The sequence below is a fragment of the Lagenorhynchus albirostris genome, chromosome 8 (assembly GCF_949774975.1).
Source record: "Lagenorhynchus albirostris chromosome 8, mLagAlb1.1, whole genome shotgun sequence".
In the NCBI taxonomy this organism is placed as follows: Eukaryota; Metazoa; Chordata; class Mammalia; order Artiodactyla; family Delphinidae; genus Lagenorhynchus; species Lagenorhynchus albirostris.
The window spans coordinates 61,264,105-61,285,468 of record NC_083102.1 but is presented as its reverse complement, the minus strand read 5'-3'; the positions used below and the strand labels follow the sequence as shown (position 1 = coordinate 61,285,468).

Here is a 21,364-nt window from a genome sequence, read left to right as displayed (position 1 = left end):
AGGCAAATGATAAACAGTACTCTGAACTGAAAATACATCTGGATACCACAGATTTGCTTCATGCAAAAGAATCTAGTTAATTAAACCTAGCTGACTAGCTGCATTTTCCCCCACATCGTGTCCCCAAATCCAGCAATGGTGAATATGTTGTTGACTGGGAAATATATAACTACGCTTCTGTAGAATAAACCCAAAATCAATAGGCTCAACAGAATGAAGGCTTCAGAAATAAGAAAACACAGATGTTTATTCTAGCATTTACTTTCATAAATATTGACATCAAAGAATCAAATATGTAGCTGTGAAGCAGTAATTTATCTAAAATTGGATGCTTCATTAAAGCTGGATATGGCCCAAAGCTGCAGGAAACATCCTGAAGGAAAAGGTCTTATACAAATGATACCTTTGTAGAGGCCATGGAGTAAAACAGAACATGGTAAAAACCAGTTCCGTGTTCGCATACACAGGACACCTTCCACCTCAACAATTCTACAAACATTGTGCATAAAAGGTTGCCAGGAAACACTGCCAAGGACTGGGAGCAACTTCAGAAAAAATAAAATAAAACTACTAGTGGCATGACTAAGTGTAGGGGAAAAGTGTCATAAAATATTTTAGAAGAGCATCATATTTTATTCTTCCAGAACAGGCTTAGAACTGGCCATTATAATCTTAGTCAAAAATGGTCTATTGATATTACTGATTGAACTGTACTTCAATCAAAATGGCATTGCCCAGGAGCTACAAATGGACTGAAGTCACAAAGTTCCAGAGTTTGTTATTAGCATCTAAGTTAATTTTTTCCCTTAAATGATGAAAGAACATTGTTCAATCCAAGAACCCAAGAAATGAGTGAACAAATATCAGACTACACTTTTGGATATAGCTTGAATCATTAACAATACCTACAATAGCTAGGGCATTTGTAATAAAAACCTGAACAACACTTCCAGATGTACTGAAAAGACTATTCTCAACATGGGAAGAAAACAAAACCACACTACAGAAAAGAGGTGGGTCAACTGCATTTTTGTCTGCCTTTTTTCTCCATTCTTTCCTTCTTCACCTCTGACCAGAATTTTTTAAATCCTTTCTATGTAGTGTTTGAGACAGGACAAGTACGAACAATGTATATTCAAACATTATGAATAATACAGTTAACTTCTTTTTCATGGATATGTCAAATCACTCATTTATTTGTCTCTTCCCCCCCATATTTTAACTATTTTACTTTCATTTAAGAATGAAATAAGAAAGTGAAACCTAATATGATTCACTAATCTATTTAGTTTATACTTAAATGATAAATCTAAGACTTATCTACCAGAGGGTGGGCTCCTTCCTAAAAGTAAAGCTCTTGTCTTTTTCTGTTTGTTTCTCTAACAGCTAGCACAACTACTCAAGTTTTGTTGAACCTGTGGATATCAGTTATCCATCCTTTCCTTACTTTTAATGAAATTAATACCAAAAACTAGAAATCACCTGGCATATATTATGGAACTCATTAGCAAAGGAGCCTTTCTGGAAGAGTCTCAAATAGAATGGCTCCACATTTCTTTTTAATATTCTGTATGTGAGGCTCATCTAAAATCATTGTGAATGAAGTGCAAGAGTGACAAAAATAACTTGAATTCAGATCTCTATCATCCCATTTTCCACATTTACATAAAAGGCTATGATTTCCATGCTTAGGTATTTCACAAACAGGTCATTAATATAGGTTCATATAATAAATAACTCTTCATATAGTGCATATCCAAGAAAAACAACATATTTATATAACAAGACCACTTAATAAGATCACTAAACTTCGTGTCCTGCCAGGCACTCTGGGATACCATGGATTTATTTCCACATGGCTATCAATTCTTAAAATGTCTCCAAATTTTTTTGAAAATAGTCTCTTAAATTATTAATCAAAGAGTAGTTATAGCATCTTCAGTTAATGAAAGTAAATAGCAAATTATATAAAACTAAATATATTCCACCAAGATCACACAATCGAACTTGATGAAGTATCTCTTGCATATTGACAGAAGCACTGATAACAATGGACCACACTTGCCTATGTGATGGATCACACGAGGTAAGAGTGAGACTCCCAAGGTGAATTTTCAAAGTGGCTCCAGCAGTAGCAGCTGGCAGACCACCTTTCTTTAAACTGTGAGGTGCAGTAAAGTTGCTAATGCTAACAGCTACAATTTTTTAAAATTCGTGGCTTATCACAATAAAAACCCAATGTGTATCTTCCTGGCTGACAGATGGCCTTCTATATGATCATTCAGGGATTCAGACTTCCTTCATCTTATGGCTCCACCATTCCCCCAGGGCCTTGGTTGGAGTCCTCTGCTAGATTCTCTGCTTCCAGCTGGCAGATGAGGGAAGAGAATGAATGACGAGGATCAAACTAGTGCTTTTTTATTGAACACAGATGAAAATGTTGTATATCACCAAGCCTTATCTAATTGCAAGGAGGGGTAGGAAAAAGAGTCTTGATGTGGGCCAAGAGGGAGACAAAACAGGGTTTGGTGAATAATTAGAAGTCTCTACTATAGAAGGGCTTAACTCCCTTTGTCTGAATTACCTCGGAGATAGTTTGAGCCAAATTTTAGAGTAAGTCTTGCTAAATTATTACAATTGTCACCATAAATAGAGTGATCTAACTTAATCTAATTTACAGTAATCAGTAGATTACCTTACACTGACACGGGATCTTTGCCTGACAAGGAACAAGTATGGAGCTATTGAAAGATAATAGCATTTTCAATACAAAGTGAGTTCAGTTTACAAAGAACTTGATGTACACAATCGAGGATGCTGAGATGAGTCTTTTATGTCACAGAAAGGATTATGAACTTCAGAATTTTTTTTTTTTTAAAGAAAGACTATGTTTATAAAGAAAGACTGTGCAATGGGTAAATTAGAGAGCGGTGACTAATGGCGGGGGAACCACTTAAGAGGCAGCAGTTCTAACAAATCAAGCAATAAGTAATAACGGAGCCGTGAGGGGATGGAAAGAAGCTACCAGATTCAGGACATAATTCTAAGGAGATGGGATAAGATATAGTGATCAGTAGGATGAGAGAAATGAGGGAGGAGGGAACGTTAATAATTATGCTGCAAGGAAGTTAAGAACCCAACCCAATGATGCTCTGGGTCTGAAAGTCTTATTAATAAATTATTGATTTTCTGCTAGTAGCATAGAAAAATACACTAGACCACTTTTTCAAAGCATGTTACCTAAGGGAATATGATATATTCTATGTGAAACATAGGTGGAATATACTTTAAATTAAAACTTCTTATACAGATGGTAACGAGATCAGCAAGAAGGTAAAGAGCATGAGCAAAACATCCAAAGACAATTATAATGATATTTTTAAATATGTGGATATGTAAACTTGCAGGATGTAAGCATTATGTCTGTTTTAATTTGCTATATACAGTTACCACCTAGATGAATACCCACTCCAGTCAGTAGAAATGCAATAACGACAGGTTTCAACACTTCTTTCAACTTTGAATTTAAATACCAACATAATATTCTGCTCAAAAATCACAAAGCCAACTCCAGCAGAGAAAATGATCATACACTTACTAAGAAAATTAAACTGTAGATAACTGGATTGTCATTCTAAATTACGTTAGATGATTCAGAAAAGGTAATTTATATGTAAACTGATTAATTTGTTTCTCCAAACCCATCCAACAACTTTTTACCAAATAATCCTTAAGTAAATACTTCAAAGAATTCAGCATTTAAGACATGCCTCCAGGGCTTCCCTGGTGGTGCAGTGGTTCAGAGTACGCCTGCCGATGCAGGGGACACGGGTTTGTGCCCTGGTCCGGGAAGATCCCACATGCCGCGGGGCGGCTGGGCCCGTGAGCCATGGCCGCAGAGCCTGCGCATCCAGAGCCTGTGCACCGCAACGGGAGAGGCCGCGGCAGTGAGAGGCCCGCGTACCACAAAAAAAAAAAAAAAAAAAAAGACATGCCTCCAGAAGGAAATTGTATTATAAATAGCAAATTTCCCCATAACCACAAGGAAGATGTTCAGAATTCTCATCTAGTTAGATGTCCATTGGTTTTATCTTACATGAGATAAGTAAAGTCCCTAAGTCACTACCACTTCGTATATTAAAATTACCTATAGCATTATGAAAAGATGACCATGAATTTCTACTCTATATGGAGAAAGTATCAGGAGCCAGTGATTATCCAGTGATTGTTGAGAAAGGAACGCGAACTTTACAGCATTCTCTCTTTTATACACATACATACACACCACACACACACGCACACAGATATTGTGTAGCCCTTAGGTATAATCAAATTAGGTGACCGATTTTTTTTATCTGTACACAAATTTTTTTAACATTTTTATTTGTAATAGACCCAACCTTAACCAAAATGTCCTCCAATAAGTGATGGGTAAGGAAACTGTGGTACATCCATACTGTGGAATATTGCTCAGCAATAAAGGGAAACAGACTATTGATACTCTGAACTACTGTGATAGATCTCAAGGGTATTATGTTGAGTGGAAAAGAGGCAAGCTCAAAAGGTCACATAGTGTATGATTCCTTCTATCTAACATTCTCAAAATGACAAAATTATAGAGATGGAGAACAGATCAGTGATTGCCAGGGGTCAGGGTGGTAGGGGGAGGGAGCGGTATGACTACAACGGGCAGCACGAGGGGGATCTGAGTGGCATCTGACATCTGTGATAGAACAGGTCTGTATCTTGATTATACTGGTGGTTACACAGATCTACACGTGATAAAATCACACACGCACACACACACATACACACACACACCCCAATATAAAAATCCTGGTTTGATGTCATACTATAATTTTGTAAAATATAACCGTTAAAGGAAAAGTGGGTGAAGGATACGTGGGAGCTCTCTGTATTGTCTTTGCAACTTCCTGTGAATGTAAACTTATTTATTTACTTTTAAATTTTTATTGGGGTAGAGTTTATTTACAATGTTGTGTTAGTTTCAGGTGTACAGCAAATTGAATCTGTTATACGTATACATATATCTACTCTTTTTTAGATTCTTTTCCCATATAGGCCATTACAGAGTATTGAGTAGAGTTCACTGTGCTATACAGTAGGTCTTTATTAGTCATCTATTTTATATACAGTAGTGTGTATATGGGTGACCAATTAATTTCTTCGTCCTTAAGTATATACAGAAACTTTAAGTTAAAATCAGACTGTAGGATTATACAATTATAAATATCATAATCCACAGTACTAATCATATTTCTAGTCTAATTATGCTTACTTATTGCCTTGTCCTCCTGACACTGATAACAGTAGCAGGTCTGGTGAAAGTTTTTCATGAAGGAAGAAATATTTCCTCCATTAAGCTGATTAGGAACAGTTTGGTAGGAAATTATAACTCAAGTAATAACTTTTTTTTTATAAGGACAAAATAATCCAGAAGAAAACTTGGAATATTTATCTAATTTAAAAGCATACCTTTCCACAGAGAAATGTGAGAAATAAAATCATTAGTACATATGAATTCTTTCCCTTTTAGGGGTTAATTGAATACAAAATTTCTTAGAATTTTAAAACTCAGACTAGAAAGGAAATGGAAAAGATCTATTCATGTTCATTTATAACAACTTCTTAGGATATTAGTTAATCCTGCTAAATGTCAGTAGAACATTTTATGTAGCAATGAGAAATTACACTATTCAGTAATATATTTTTACAACCTCAGATGAACCTCAGTCTTGTGTAACTGACTTCCTAAAAAGTTTGTGTAAATAACACTTTGCTAAATTGAATAATTTTACTTGCGCGTAAATTAGATATTCTCTAAAGCAAACAAACACCCCAAAATCTGCTCTACACTTAAAAATTTTTACATTGCAATAAAGAACAAATTAATATGTAATTTATATTCTCATTGCTTGCTTAGTATAATCATGATCTTTATGATAGATCTAAAAACATTTAGATTTTTCATTGAAAATGCCCACCAAATTTTTGGCATGACGGTTTTTTGAATTTCTCCAAATATAACAGCTTCAGAAGCTGATTTCATGTTAATCCCACCATGCTAGGCCAAGCTTTAGCAGAATATTATAATATGCCCAGGCAGCAATATAGCTTAGACCTAGATATAATATAGAAGCCACAAGATAATGCTCTCCTAAGCTTCATCTAATAAGGGAAAAACACATATAAACAAGTATTTGGTATTCAAAAAAGAATACCAAGAAGTGCAACCTAATCTTGAAAGATAAGCACAGAACATAATAATTCCCATACGAAGTCCAAACCTCGGAGAAGATAGTGGGTCAAATTCTTGGCAGATTTTAAATGACTTGACCTTGTTGAGAAAAATGAATGTGAGCACCCCAATAGCACCTAGAATACGTATTCTGTGAGGGTTAAACAGAGCTCCTCAGACATAGCGGGGACTCAATAAATATTTATTGTGTAAAACAGGGAGAAAATGCATTAGTTTTACTCATCAACATACTGCCAACAACTACAATACCTGAAAACAAAAATTTCTTGAATGAACAGTTATCACTGAAATTACATTAAAGCTACACTCATCTTTGGCCATGTGTTAACCAAAAAGACAAAGAGTGGGCAAATGCAATCAACTGACCAGGTATTTTTCAATAACAGGTCACTTAAATATGTAAAGAAAGAACAGAATTTTAAAATAAGTTTTTTAAAGCTATCTGGCAAAATATTGCAGAATGTTGTAGCTTTTTTCCAAAAACTGATTTCTGAGCATAGTCTAACTCCCTAATTTACAATGCTAATGAAACTGCATTTAGCAATGTTTGCTAATCCCTGTTTAGTAAGTATTAGACACTTAAATGAAATAACCTGACTTTAAGCAGGAAAAGGACAGTTGATTCTTTTCAGGGAGATGCACCAGAGAACCTCCAAAACACTTTGGAAGAAAGAAAATGACACTGTCACAGAACACTCAAAAATATCATAATTTGTTTATAGACTACCAGCTAATATATAAACAAATCTGTATTTTACTATGATCCTTTTACACATTCGTGGGAAGATCATTTCACAGGTTTACATAAGTATAGCAAAGTTCTTTAAGGTAACTGAGCAACTGAGCTCTACTAGTTTTTGTTATTTTCTAAGATACAAATATTACTTCGTTAATCCAACTTATAAACTGATGTATTTAACTAGAAAAGTAAATAATTACACAAGAAAAGTCATGAGAAACTTCATCACATAGACTCTATATAACACTTTCAGTATCATAACAATAACAATAAAAATACCATTTCTAATGTTACTTATGAAAGGATTCATGTTCCACACTGACTATCAAAGAGGGCTTAGAGTAAGCACAAGTGACACTGAAAAACGCCACAACATCCTGAAAGAAATGGTTAAAATGGAGATTGAAATATCTTTTCTATTATACATCACATCAGCAAACCTAGAAAATGGAAAAGAGCCCAAGAGGCATAAACTGAGAAGATACTGCACCTTGCTGCTTTGCCATGAGAGTGAAATATAAAAAGATACTATTTTGAATGCTGCTAAATTATCAAAGAATGGTAAAAGTTAAGAATCACAATGTTATGGTTGAATGGAGCCTTATGATGCTTTATTATAAATGTAAAGCTTATGTTATCAAATAGGAAAATGCAAGACTCATTCTACCCAGATTTTAAGATTTCATGTGAAAGGCAATTTTAAAAATTAAATCTAAATTGTGTCTTAACAAAGTGGTAAGTACTTTAAGGACCAAGCGGAAGGCTTACTAATGACATAATAAGGTTTTGAAGTGCTATGACATATTTATATACATATCTGAGGCCTGAATCACTGGGAATACTTGCAGCTATTTTAAGTTCTGTGGACCCTAGAGTTTACTGCCATTTAGCTTTCTCTTCACACCCCACCAAAGCTATTTTTGGCCTTTCTGTGACTTAACTGTATAAGCAATGGGATAACCCATTGTGCATGCTTTCCTGCCCCATAATTAATTGGGTTCCAAAAGCAACTTTCACCTGACCCTGAAGTCGGGACTTAGAGAGTTACATGGCCCTTTGGGCCTTCTGTGCATGCCACCTGATCTTGGGCAGATTACTTAACTTCTCAAGAGAGAAAGAGAAATTATAAAAGTGTTTTATATTGAGTCCCAGTGAAGACTAGTTGCTGACATAAAAGCTCTGTAAATAACTGATTTTACTAAGAATCATCTAGTCTACACAATGCTATAGAAACAATATGGTACTGGCAATAGAAACAGACACATAGACCAATGGAACAGAGGACCCAGAAATAAATCCATGCATATACGGTCAACTAATCTTTGACAAGGGTGCCAAGAATATACAATGGGAAAAGGACAGTCTCTTCTATACATGGTGCTGGGAAAACTGGATATCCACATGCCAAAGAATGAAACTGGACCCTTATCTTACATCATGCACAAAGTTAATTTGAAATGGATTAAAGACTTAAATTTAAGACCTGGAACTATAAAACTCCTAGAAGAAAACATAGGGAAAAAGCTCCTTGACATCAGTCTTGGCAATGATATTTTGGATATGATACCAAAAGCACAAGCAACAAAAGCAAAAATAAACAAGCAACTAAAAAATCTTCTGCACAGCAAAGGAAACAATCAACAAAATAAAAAGGCAAGTTATGGAATGGGAGAAAATATCTGCAAACCATACATGTGACAAGTGTATGGTTTTTTGGATATATACATTTGCTATGTCCAAAATATATATGGAATTCATATAACTCAATAGCAAAAAATACAAATAACCTTATTAAGAAATAGGCAAAGGATCTGAATAGACATTTTCCAAAGATGACATATAAATAGCTAGTGAGGGTACACGAAAAAGTGCTCAACATCACTAATCACCAGTGAAATGCAAATTAAAACCACAATGAGATACCACCTCACACTTGTTAGAATGGCTATTGTCAAAAAGACAATAGTGAGGATGGTGGAGAAATGGTGAGGATGTGGAGAAAAGAGAACCCTTGTATAACACTGGTGGGAATATAAATTGGTGGGAATGGAAAACAGTATAGAGGTTCCTCAAAAACTTAAAAATAGACCTATCATATGATCCAGCAATCTCACTTCTGAGTATATACCCACAGGAAGTAAAATCAGTATCTTGAAAAGATATCTGCCCTCCCATGTTCTTTGCAGCATTATCCACGATAGCTAAGATGTGGAGAATCTATGTGTCCACTCACAGAGGAATGGATAAAGAAAATGTGGTATATATATACAATGGAATCTTATACAGTCTTTTAAAGAAGGAAATCCTGCCATTCACAACAACATAGATAAACCTGGAGAACATTTTGCTGAGTGAAATAAGCCAGACAGAAAAACAAATACACAGGGAAAAACAAAAACAAATATGACCTCACTTACGTGCAGAATCTAAAAAAGTCTAATTCATAGAAGCAGAGGGTAGAATGATGGTTGCCAGGGACTGGCAAGTGGGAAAAGTGGGGAGGTCAAAGGGTACAAACTTTCAGTTATGAGTAAGTTCTGGGAATCTAATGTACAGATGGTGACTACAGTCGATAATACTGTATTATATACTTGGAATTTGCTAAGAATAGATCTTAAGTGTTCTCATCACATATCAAAAAAAAAAAGGCATCTATGTGAGGTGGTGGATATGTTAATTATCTTGATTGTGCTAATCATCTCACATTGTAAATGTGTACCAAATCATCACACTGTATACCTTAAAATATATACAACTTTTGTCAGTTATACTTCAGTAAATAATAAACTTACTTTTCCTTTAATAAACTTACTTTTCCTTTCCATAGCGGAATCTTTTCCCTATACAACCAAACTCTTAAAAAACCCACCTATATCATTTTAAAGATAGAGAAAATAAGATGCAAACAGTTAAGAACTTACTATAAGTCAAATGTTAGAAGTGGAAATATAACCCAAGTCTCTTGACTCCAAATCCAATATTTTTCAGTATACCTTTCTGTTTCTAAGCCTCTTTTATGGAACCATTCGGAAAATCATTTCTTTGGTCTTTAACTTGATAATTAATTCTAGAGAAAAAAGCCAGGTTATTCCATTAAGGAATAAATGTAGCCACACACTGCTTCATTCCACCTTTTCCAGAAATAAGACAATCCCCAAAGCAAATTTATAGAATCAGTTATAGGGCAACTCTAGTCGTCAGTCAGTGCTCATTCAATCTTATATTCAGTAGTATCAACAGCAATTATTTTATTAGGTATATCATAGGTATTAATAAAGCTAATTAAGCCACAAAGAGTTCATTCATGTCTTGTTTGTTCTGCTCAAGAAAACAGTTGTATAATAATTTTAGAAAATGTTTCACTAAATAATTAATATTTTAGTAATATAAAAGTTAAAGTTAGCTATATGGACTATTAACAGAAGTTCACCCTGAGGCCATACTGGCTAAATAAGGGGATATTACTGTCAGTAGTTGATAGGTATTTTATCTTTAGACACTAGGCAGCAAGTTTTAGCAGTTTTTGCCTTCTTGTTATGAAACATCCAGAAGTTTAATGGATTTCTGAATTCTAATAACTTGGAAGACAATTCTGGACATCAACCTTCCCACACAATAATGGATCTCACTAGTTTCTTTAACTCATCCTTATTTTTGGTGAGCCATTATTAAAGTTCACCATAGTTGCATTTCATTAAGTTACAAATATACAGAGTTCAAACCCACAAATTACAGTGATAACTATTAGCTGCTGGTGGGGCTAAATTAACCTAGTACCAGTTGCCAGGACAATCTCTTGAGACCAGAATCTCTGCTAAGTAATTCCTGAAACATCTACCAGTTTACCACCATGTATAACTAACTTTTAATAATCATGGAGAAAAATACTTCTCACTATAATACGATTCAAGAACAGCACAGATTCTAGAAGTACACAGGGCCAGATACAACCAAGTCCATCCACATCCTTGACCCCTCAGGAACCAGGATTTCTCTCACACACACTGTTGCTCATACCCTCCTCTCTGTCTCTCTCCCTCTCTCTCTCGACACATTTTTAGACATTCTGAAAATGTCAAAGCACACCCCAGCACAGTGTAATAGTGCTGTGGAACCAATAGAAAACCTCTTCTTTAGTAATTCTTATAGCTCAGAAATCACAGCTGATGACCAATATCAGTCTCTTTTTAATTAGGAGAAATAGGATAATCCTGTGGAATGAACACTGTATCTGGAATCGGAAGGTATGATTTCAAATCCACTTTCTTGATGAATGAAAGAATATATTGCCTTATATATAGTAAAGCACTCACATGTTTTCTTCCTTTGTACCTACAACAATTAGAGATACAACATAATATTGGGGAGGTTATTGAGTTATTCATGAACTTGCCTCGTCCTGCAAGCTGCCACAATAACATTCACCTGAGGTAAACAACACTGCTTAAAGGTATCTGCCATGTTTGTTCCTACAAAAATGAAATACTAGAAAAGTATTTTTCCACAGTTTGTTCATAATTAAGTATAATCCTGTTTTCTTTAGAATTACTATAAATCCATTATAATTTGTTTTGCAGAATAAGCACAAGTATTATCCTTCTAGAATCAACTGGATGATCCATAGAGTCATGGTCAGTTCCAGGGGTTCAGATGAGGGGTAGAAAGGGAAAGAGACTGGCTTCTGGCTCTTCCATCAGTTTCTCACTCAGGTTTTTCACATCAATAGGTGAGTAGTGTTCTCTCTTTCCTCCACTTAACTTTTGGCAAACCCAGTTAGAGACCATCATCAGATAAGCTCAACCTCTTGTTAAAATAAATAGAATATAGGACAGAAACAGCATCAGTGATTTGGTTTCTTTGACATTTAATGAGAGAACAAAATCATATATTGAAGACAAAAGACAACAGTGCCAGGCACAGACCCAGGACAGGTGCTGTGAAAAAGCCTATCGTGGTGGTGTCTGGGGATTTAAACTCTGGAGAAAAGACTAAACTAAAATTAAGAATAACAAAGTCATTAGTATATACTTCTTGGCAGATTATTAGCTGTATGTGGAAGCTTTGATAAAACAGGCTTTTAGCAATGTTTTAAATTTCAGATTTAAGAAAAATCCTCTCCTACTCGCCATTTGTTGAACACTGCCGTTTATTTCCATTGTTATTCATTGCCATGGAGCCCAATTACTCCTTTGTTTTCTTATTCACATTTAGTCCACATTATCACAAATAAAAATCACAAGGATACCATTACCCTTCAACACTTCCCCAATGTATAAATCCTAATTTGCATTAAATCCTTGAAGCAACATACGTTGCAGTGAATGAAATGTCCTTCTGTAAAAAGTACTGTAAATAATGAAAGAATTTTTAGTTCAATATATATACACGACTTTACATACAGCTAAACTGTCCAAGGTGCTTTTATACACCCTAGGTATACAATATTCAATATGCTTAGAATAATAGTTATTCGAAAGGAATATAATCTTTGAACATAAAACAGTTTAAGAATAAAAAAACTTCTATAAATTCACTTATCTATTTTGCTATTAACCCACTGATGTAGAAATTTTACGTACCATAATTAATGGGAAAAATTAATGAACGCTGCTGATACTCAGTGTAGTTCTCAAAAGGCTGAAAACCTTTCCCAAAAATCAGTATCTGAAACCTGTCTCTTTAGGAAAAACAGTCAAAGCTTTAACTGTTTTCAGTCTAGTATAAGAAAGCTTTGAAGCAAGTTAACTCTAAGCACCCAAGGAAAACTATTTTTAAAAGTGGGGGGGACAAACGGAGGACCTTAATTTTCAACAATATCGGCCTGAGAAGTAACTTTATAAGAGAATGTCTGAGTATCTTTAAAAAGAGAGAGAAAAAAGTAATTAAAAATGTTGGAAGTCCACAAACTGAGCATAGCAGTAAAAATGACTCAAGAGGGAAAATTTAATGAAAAATAAAAAACTGAAAGCAAATTAATTGATCAAAACACAGACACACATACATGCACACACAATGCAGGCAGTCATTCAGCATTATATGCTAGCTGGCTTTGTATTTTCTTTTAAAATATAATCATAACTTCTCAATGTATAAAATAAGGCTCTCAAGGTACTCATGAAAAATTCTTACCAAATTTCACTCTAGAGTTAATGATATTAGGCATGTTAAATCAGGAATCAACACATGCTATTTTCCACAGCAGGAACTATATAAATTACAAGCTCTTCCATGTTTTTGTTATTAGGTTTGGTACACTTAAAAATAAGCGGTATTCTACATCGAGTGCTCTAATGCAACTGTTTTTATATCTTTTAGAATTTATATTTCATCTCAGTGCTCAATCCTTACAAAAAACCACAAAAAGACCTTGCAATCGCTATTTACTGTCTTGCACAATAAAATTGTATCTGTTCTGTTTTTGAATTCATAGATTTTGCTTTATGAAGTTTTCAGAAAGAAGCAACTTTATTATATTTTCATTGTTACTCATGATTTTAGCTTAAAGATCATTAATTTTAACACTAACATCCTGCTATATTCTCATTTGGGTTGTTCTATTTATCTCAAAGGTAGACTTATGTATTACCATTACAAAAAATAACTATTTGCATAATACTTTATGATTTTACATCTATTACAAACACATCACAGGGAGCCTGAGGATGCATTCAGTAGCTTGTCATTCACCACTTCAAGACCCTTCAGAACTAAACAAGGAGGAGGGTGACATTTTGCTAAAGGCAGAAGAAATGAATATAAATAACAAACTTTGAAGTTTTAAAAATACAAAAGAAAATTTTAAAAATGCAAACAAAAATATGATCATATGCATAAACAATATAATTTCAATTTTTAAAACTCCATGTCCGCTATACAGAGCAAGGTGTTTGGAGATTTATATATCTTCTATTATGATACCCACTGAAATTATCTAAAACTGTGCTACAAAAATAAAGAAAATTACCATCTTCTTGCTAGATTTTATAAATATATTAAAGTTGTGCCTATTTACATAATTCAGCTTTTCCTCAGCCTTGTGAAATAATCTGAGTATCATTTCTTTATTATTCTAGACTTAACCCTATAAATGTGCATATTAAGAATGTTTCAGAGGGAGATAATGATCTAACATGTTAAGAAATTATGTTGTCTCATAACTTCTTCTTGGTAAAACAATTACAAAGAAAATTGTTTACATCTTCTGTATTTTCTTCCATAACCACCAGTCCAGATAAAAAAATACTGAATGCTGTTATGTCACCTCTAGTCCAAATGCTCATAGCACTTGAAGCTTTTTGTAAGCAATATGCTTCTATACTAAACACATATCCCTGAGCTACCACCTACCTAATTTAACAGTTTTAAATGTACTTTCAAATACAGCGTAATACCATCTTAAACATACACACACATACATACACACACACACACACACACACACACACACACGGAGTGTGCAGAAAAGGAAGGAGGTGGAGAGCAAGAAATGGAGCACGTTGCTGTTTTTCATTCATGCAGTATAGTGATGTCAGTGTCTGCAGCAGCAGCAGCGGCAGGAGCCTTGACCTGTGGAGGCTACAATCCACTGAAGTCAGAACCTTGCAGAATTCAAAAGAAACTGAGTAGATAACTGTTTTAAAAATTGTTCAACTGTTCATAGCATGAATTTTAAATAGATAAGTAAAAAGGACAGATTAGTTGTATAGTTTTAACTTAGGTAGAGAGGAGCAAGGCGGGATGTGGAGAAGTAACAGAAAGGTAATATCATCAGGGAACTGGGGGCAGAAGAACCTACATTCAAAATCATTTCAGTGTAAGAAACTGACAAAACCACCTGGTGTTAAAAACAGCAGAAAGGCCTCTTCTGTTCCCAATACAAGCTCTCTGATGCAAATCTGTCTCCTGAACAACCAGAGTCAGAGAAGTGTTTTCATCATGATTGCGTTAAAATTGCATTAAACTCAGATGTGACATACTACATACAACAAAGAGGACAGTTTAAGCCTGGTCACAAATTTCATTAAAACTACTTGATGATGGACCTTGTAATTCCTAAGCAATTAAGACTTTTGAAGGATGCAGAAAAACAAGTTGTACTATGATCTGTTGTAAGATGTGTTTATCAACAAAAGGGGAGGAGGTACTAGATGACCAATATATTGTTGCAGCAATTGCTGAAACTACTCACTATGCCCACAAAACCCTCTGAACACAGTCTTTCTGCAGTGCTTATTTTATGGCTCTTACATTAGTCCCTAAAAGAAAATCCCAAAACTCAATCTATGTACTGTTGAAACTAAATCACTCAAAAATTTATGTAACTGCTGCCTTCTTTTCATTCTGTTACCTCTCATTTCATACAGTTCTAGAAAATGTGCAAAGGAGTTGCATATGGCATTAATCTGTTAGAAAATGGTGGCCTTTTCTATAAAATACAGCCAAAGATGTGTTTTCAGTTGTGGTCATTATTAGGGCGATCACGTTGTTTTCATTCATTCATTCAGGATTTGCTGGAGGATGTCAGTTTCTGTAGCTGGCTTGACCTGGGGGAGGAGTGGGGGAGCAAATTCCTTCTGGTGCATACTGATTACAGGATGTATTTCTCGGTGCTCCTGTACACATACCACTGCACTACATCCTACCCTGCCTCACCATCAAGTGGTCTGAAAACAAGGGCCTCAGCAACATGCTAATTACAGGTCAGAAATATTAAAACAAAACACCAAAACTGCAATCTATCTTAACACAATCACTTTCTCCAAGTCTAAGACCTTCATCAAGAAAACTCCATTAAAAAAATTACACATACCACATAAACACTGCACAGGCTCCACAGTGATTCCCTTCCAAGCAGAGATTTTTCCCCTCAGTATGATCCGTTCTCTCCACAATGCAGCAGCAGCATCTGTAGCCCTAGTGTGGTATCTAATAACATGAGCTACTCCTCCCTCCCTTATGAGTTTTACATCCTTGTTTTGGCTAAACTTCCTTTTCTCCCCCAGAACTAAACTAGATCATTCACCGTGTCCCTAAACATAAACCAAACCGCCCCAAAACACAAAACATTAAGGGAAGCCGACAGCATCCACCAGTTCACCATTACCTTTGACACCTAAGAAAAACGAAACTTGAGATCCTTTAACAGCTCAACTGAACTGTTAAGTGTACTTAAAAATAGAAGGAAAAAAGTGAGCACACTCCACAAATAGGTCCTTAGAAATTTACCATGAAAGTCTTGAGTTGGGCATAAACTGTTTCCAGTGCAGTACCGCCCTGATGCATATGACTATATAAAGTAGAGAAAAGAGGGAGCCCCCCCCACAAAAAAAAAACCAAACCAAAGACTATACACTTCAATTGCACATCCAAAACTGTCCCCTCTACACACCCAACAGGATATCCTTACATCATAACTGGTGCCTCCACCTCCCCACCCCCAAAAAAGAAAAAAAAAATTATCCCGGTAGGCACAGACACATTATAGGAACTTTGTAGGAAAGCACAAAGAGGCTGTAGAGATTACAACCACCACCTTATCTGCTGCCGGAGAGTTTGTGTGCGTGTTTTTTTAAGTGTTTCGCCCAGCTCCTCCTTCCCCCACTACAAACAGCAAACACATGAGTGAGCTAATCAGCTCTTAAACTGAAAAACCTTTCGATACAGGCGAGTGATAGAAGATAAAGCTGAGGGGCGGCAGGAGGGTCAAATAAAAGTTGCTCCGCAGTTTGCTCATCCAAGCCCCGCAGCGACCGCAGGGGGGTGAGGTTCCCAAAGCCGCTTTCACACCTTCGATAATGCACTAGCAAAGAGAAGCCCGGAGAGGCTGAAGTTTCCACGGAGGGCACCGTCGGGGAGACGCAGCCCGGGAGGACAGAAAGGTTGGGCTCGCTACCTCTGCACACGGGCGAGCCGGGGCTCCGTCGCTCAGGTGAGTTGCTCCTCCGGTGGCTCTCTGGGGACCGTCTCGGGCGGCCCTTGGCCCGCGGCGCCTGCTCGGTCGGGGCTGAGGTCGGCGGCGGCGTCGGGCTGGGCGGGCTGGGGCCGCGGGCCGCGCCGGGCCCCGGGAGGCTGCCCAGCGAGGCGGCGGCAGCGGGCGGGCGCGTGGGACTGTGCTGGCTGCCCCGCAGGAGCTGGTAGGGCACCGTGGCGCGAATGGGCTGCAGCAGCCGGCCGGCTCCCGCAACCGGGGCGCAGCTCACGCCGCCGCCGCCCGCACCGTTCCCGCTCCCGGCGGCGGGGGTGGCGGGCGGGGAACCCGCGGCGCTGCGCCGCATCCTCTGCGGCGGGGGATGAGGAGTCTGAGAGGAACTGGAAGAGGAGGAGGCAGTGGACATGGTGGCTCCGCGGGCCCTGGACGATGCCGGCCAACACCGAGGCGCGGAGCGGGAGGCGCGCGAGCGTGTGGGAGCCGGCGCGATAGTGCGTGCGAGTGTGTAAGGGGGAGGGGCGGGGGTATCGTGGAGGGGGAGGAGTCTCTCGGCTCCCCCTTCGCAACGCGCACCCCCGCCGCCTCAGCGAGGGGGGAGGGGAAGGCTGCGAAAACAAACGTCCAACGGCCCCAACCGCCCGACCGGGCTCGGTGTGGCGGTCACGGCCGGGGCCGCGAGGACCCCGGAGCCGCCGCCGCCGCCGCCCCGGGCATCGCGCTGACAGGGGAAAGGGGCAGCCGCCGGGATCACGCAGATCCGCGGGGCTGCACGCGCAGGAGAGGCCGGCAGCTGCAGGAAGGGCCGGGACCCCTGCTTCTGGGGACCTGGTAAGGGTAAAGGGCCTCGAGGTGCCTGGATGAACGCGAAGCCGCGCCACCGCAAACGCCGCCGCCGCCTCTTCTGCCCGCTCCTCACTCCATAAGGCACCTAACCCCTCAACCCGTACCCCGCCCCCTGCACCGCCTCCCGGCGCTCCGGGCCGGCAGCTGCCGCAACGAGCATTCCCATTGGCTCCGTCGTTCTCCACCAGTACGCGAGTGATTGGTTTCAGGGTAGGAGTGAGAGGAGCACTTGCCAATGAGAGTAGACATCCTACTTTGGAGGCGGGATATGAAGGAGCGAAGAGGGAGAAAGGGGCTGTGCGCTCAAGGAGGGGCGTGAGAGTTGACAGCCTTTGAGGTGAGAGGGGGACTTTGATTGGGCTGCCCTGGGAGAGTGGGTCCATGTGTGTCCTGCGCGTGCCCCGACACCCACAGACGCGCACGCCCAGGGAAGCAGGTTGTGAGGGCTCCACCCTCCAGGGCCGTTTGTACAACTTGAGACAGAGGATGCGTCAGGCAAACTTTACTTTGCAAGTACACCTGTTCTGGTGGTGGGATGTTTTAGAAGAATCCATCCCTTCCTCACTAATTTTAGTAATCTGAGTTTTTGTGGCGAGTAGACTAATCAAAAAAATTTAAGGCCATCAGAAGCAATGTCTGGGGGTTGGATTGAACACTGGGTGGATACTTTTACAGTTATCCCATGGAGTGAAAAGAGATAATCAAATCATATGTTCCAAGACAATAACTCTGAATTGCAGGGGTCAACAAGGAATTGTACATCATTACACCATCAGTTAAATGGAGGTGTAATGGAGGGCACACCCTGTTGTCTTTTCCCAGAAGCAGGTGGCCTCTTGGGAGAAATCGTACCAGACTTGATGTAACAATCCACTGGGGTAAATTTAGTTTTTATTCTGCAGTGGAACTGAAGAGAAACTAAGATTTTGGATGACTGTCAGGAACCTAAGTTTACCCCACAGTAAGCCAAGGTTTTAAACGTTAAGCAGGAACAATTGATTGAAGGGTCCACATCAGATACCCTCCATTCGTTTCCATGAGATAAAAAAGAAGTGGGAGATCAGATTGGTCTACTCTTGGTGTCTGCCCACACTGACAGGCTTCCTCTGATTTCAGGCACTAAATGCAGGGGTCAGTTTCACTTAGAGGAGCCATCCCTCTCAGCTTCATTGTGCCCTCAGAACAGAAAGCATACTAGGTTCTGTAAAAAGTGGATGAAACCCACTTTTTCTGTAAAATGCAAGAATTGCACCCATGAAGACTAGTGACAGTTCCTCACTTTATCACATAGTAGAATAACAGCTAACATTTACTGAGCATTTCATGTGTCAACCACTGTTCTAAGAATGTTTTATGTGTTAATTCCTTCAATCCTATAATCCACAAGGTAGATACTACTATTATCCCCATTGTGTTCACATGTATTTGCTTTCCAGAATAACATATTAAATATAAATGTAGTAAAAACTTTTCTCTTTTAAATTTAGTATAATGGACCTATTGTATTACTTTTTCCATCTAAAATGAACGATTTCCTCATTCATTAGGAAAGTGCCTTCCTTCATGGGGAAAAAGAATGATAAATGGCTTCTTTCTGATGACTTTTTCAGAATATCAAGAACAAAAATTGACGGATTAAAATATGTGAAGTTTTTAAAAATGCTGGTAAATTTCCAAGTTGTCGATTTGATTACAGCATGGTTTCATAATAGAAATGTTATCTCTGGCCACTCCTAAATATAAGTATGTAACGACCCCAACACTTTAGATTACAGTAATTCTAAATTTATACCAAGCCACAGTCCTAATGATCAATACCTGATTTGGATCTAAAACAACCTACCTAGCCATATGTTAAAGTCTTTCTGTGTTTGTTGAAAACTGCCAACGCCAACTTAAATCAGACAACCAAAACAAATCTAAATGACGCACACAGAGAACTAGTATGATCTTAAAATACTATGTTCAGTTGCTGGTAAGTCACCATGACCTATTTGGATGTTCAATCACCTTCTCTTTACTAAATATATCTTGGTTGCCTCTTAAACCTCTGTTCTCATGAAATAAATACTGATCTTTATGTGTAAGGAATTCAGTCTCCAAACAAATCAAAGGTGGGCTAAAATAAACTAAACCCAGTATCGGCTTTCAAATGTCCATTTGTTGAGTTCTTAACAGTACTTTATTCTTAGTGAGTTTGGGAGTGGGCTCCAAGGGTATGAAAAGAAGCTTTAGGAAAACATACTCCTCAGTAAATTGGGAACCCCTTAGAAGGAAGTGTGGATGGCTCGGTGAGAAGAGCATTGTTACCCGACTGTGCTAGCTATGGGATGGTTAGGCCCCATGCAGATTATCTCTATTTGTTGAATATAAGTGTAACAATCCCTGGAAATTCTATATATGCTAATGTTGGTAATGACCTCTTTACTATGTTGACCTACCTAGAAGAAGACAACATTGAAAGCGCAATTTGGTGGCATGGGAAATACCTTTGTTCTCAGTAACCCATGTCTTGGCTGTTTGTGGAACAAGATTCTACCGTTAGCTAATCTGAAGTAGAACTATTACACTTACTTCTTGGTTCATATATGGTAATAGACTATACTTTAGGTTACATTAAAACTTGGAGTCATTGGCTATATCTGATTGATATGTAGCCCCATCTGAAGAGAGAATGAGATAACTAACGGGCCTACAGAGCTACCAAAACCTCCCTCTTCTAGTTTCATCCAGGTTTGCCAGGCTATGCATCCAAGCCCCAACCACATCTAAGGGGCAGTCCAGGCTGTCAGTATCAGAAATGAGGTCACGGCTGAGAGAGAACACTAAACAGATCTGCACCGATGTTCATCTTAAGCTGATTAAACTCTCTTGTAGGTGGATTCTTTATAGCAGCAACAAAAAGAGCCTTGCCTGAATTTTTGTCCCTGGCAGATGCTTACAGTAAAACTCCTTACTGCTTGTGACAGGCTACGTGCACCTTTGCACTAGGTGTTCCCTCTGCCTGAGCAGTTCCTACCCCAGTTACCCACATGGCTTGCTCACTCATTTCCTCCAGGTCTTCACTCAGATGTCATCACCTTCTCAATGAAAGCTTTTCTGGAAACTCTTTTAAAACTGCAAACACCCCCTAGATGTTCCCTACTCTCTTACTTTTTTTCCCCAGAGCACCCATCACCACCCACCTACTGTATATTGTAATTATTTTTTGTTCTGTCCATGTAGAATGTAAGAGCCATGAAGGCAAGACTTTTTATCTGTTTTATTACTGCTGAATCTCCACAGTAGTGCTTGGTACCTGGTAGACAATATTTGCTCAATGTTGTTGAAAAGAGTAGCAAATTTTAACCAGTGCTTGTCCCGTGAACTAAACTGTGCCTTTCATCAGACAAAAAAAAAATCGATAATAAGAAGTATATCACTGTTGCAAAGACATAGCCACGGAGTAGAAAAATGTTCCATGTGGCTTTTGTAAACTATACAGATATTCGCACTGGGGCCAGCATTCAAAAGGGAAGCGTATCTTGTATTATGATCCTTATACAGGCAAAGTGAAAAATACTAGTCCTAGTGG

At 38.3% G+C, this 21,364-nt stretch overlaps 1 protein-coding gene across 1 annotated transcript in view; it reads right to left on the bottom strand.

The window, feature by feature from the left end:
* The window catches only part of GLCCI1 (glucocorticoid induced 1), a 120,035-nt gene extending 102,682 nt beyond the window's left edge, over positions 1–17,353 (bottom strand). Inside the window, exon 1 of the mRNA XM_060157077.1 lies at positions 16,912–17,353. Coding sequence (XP_060013060.1) covers positions 16,912–17,353 — 442 coding nt within the window. The remainder of the gene's footprint in view (positions 1–16,911) is intronic.
* Between the last annotated feature and the right edge of the window lie 4,011 nt (positions 17,354–21,364).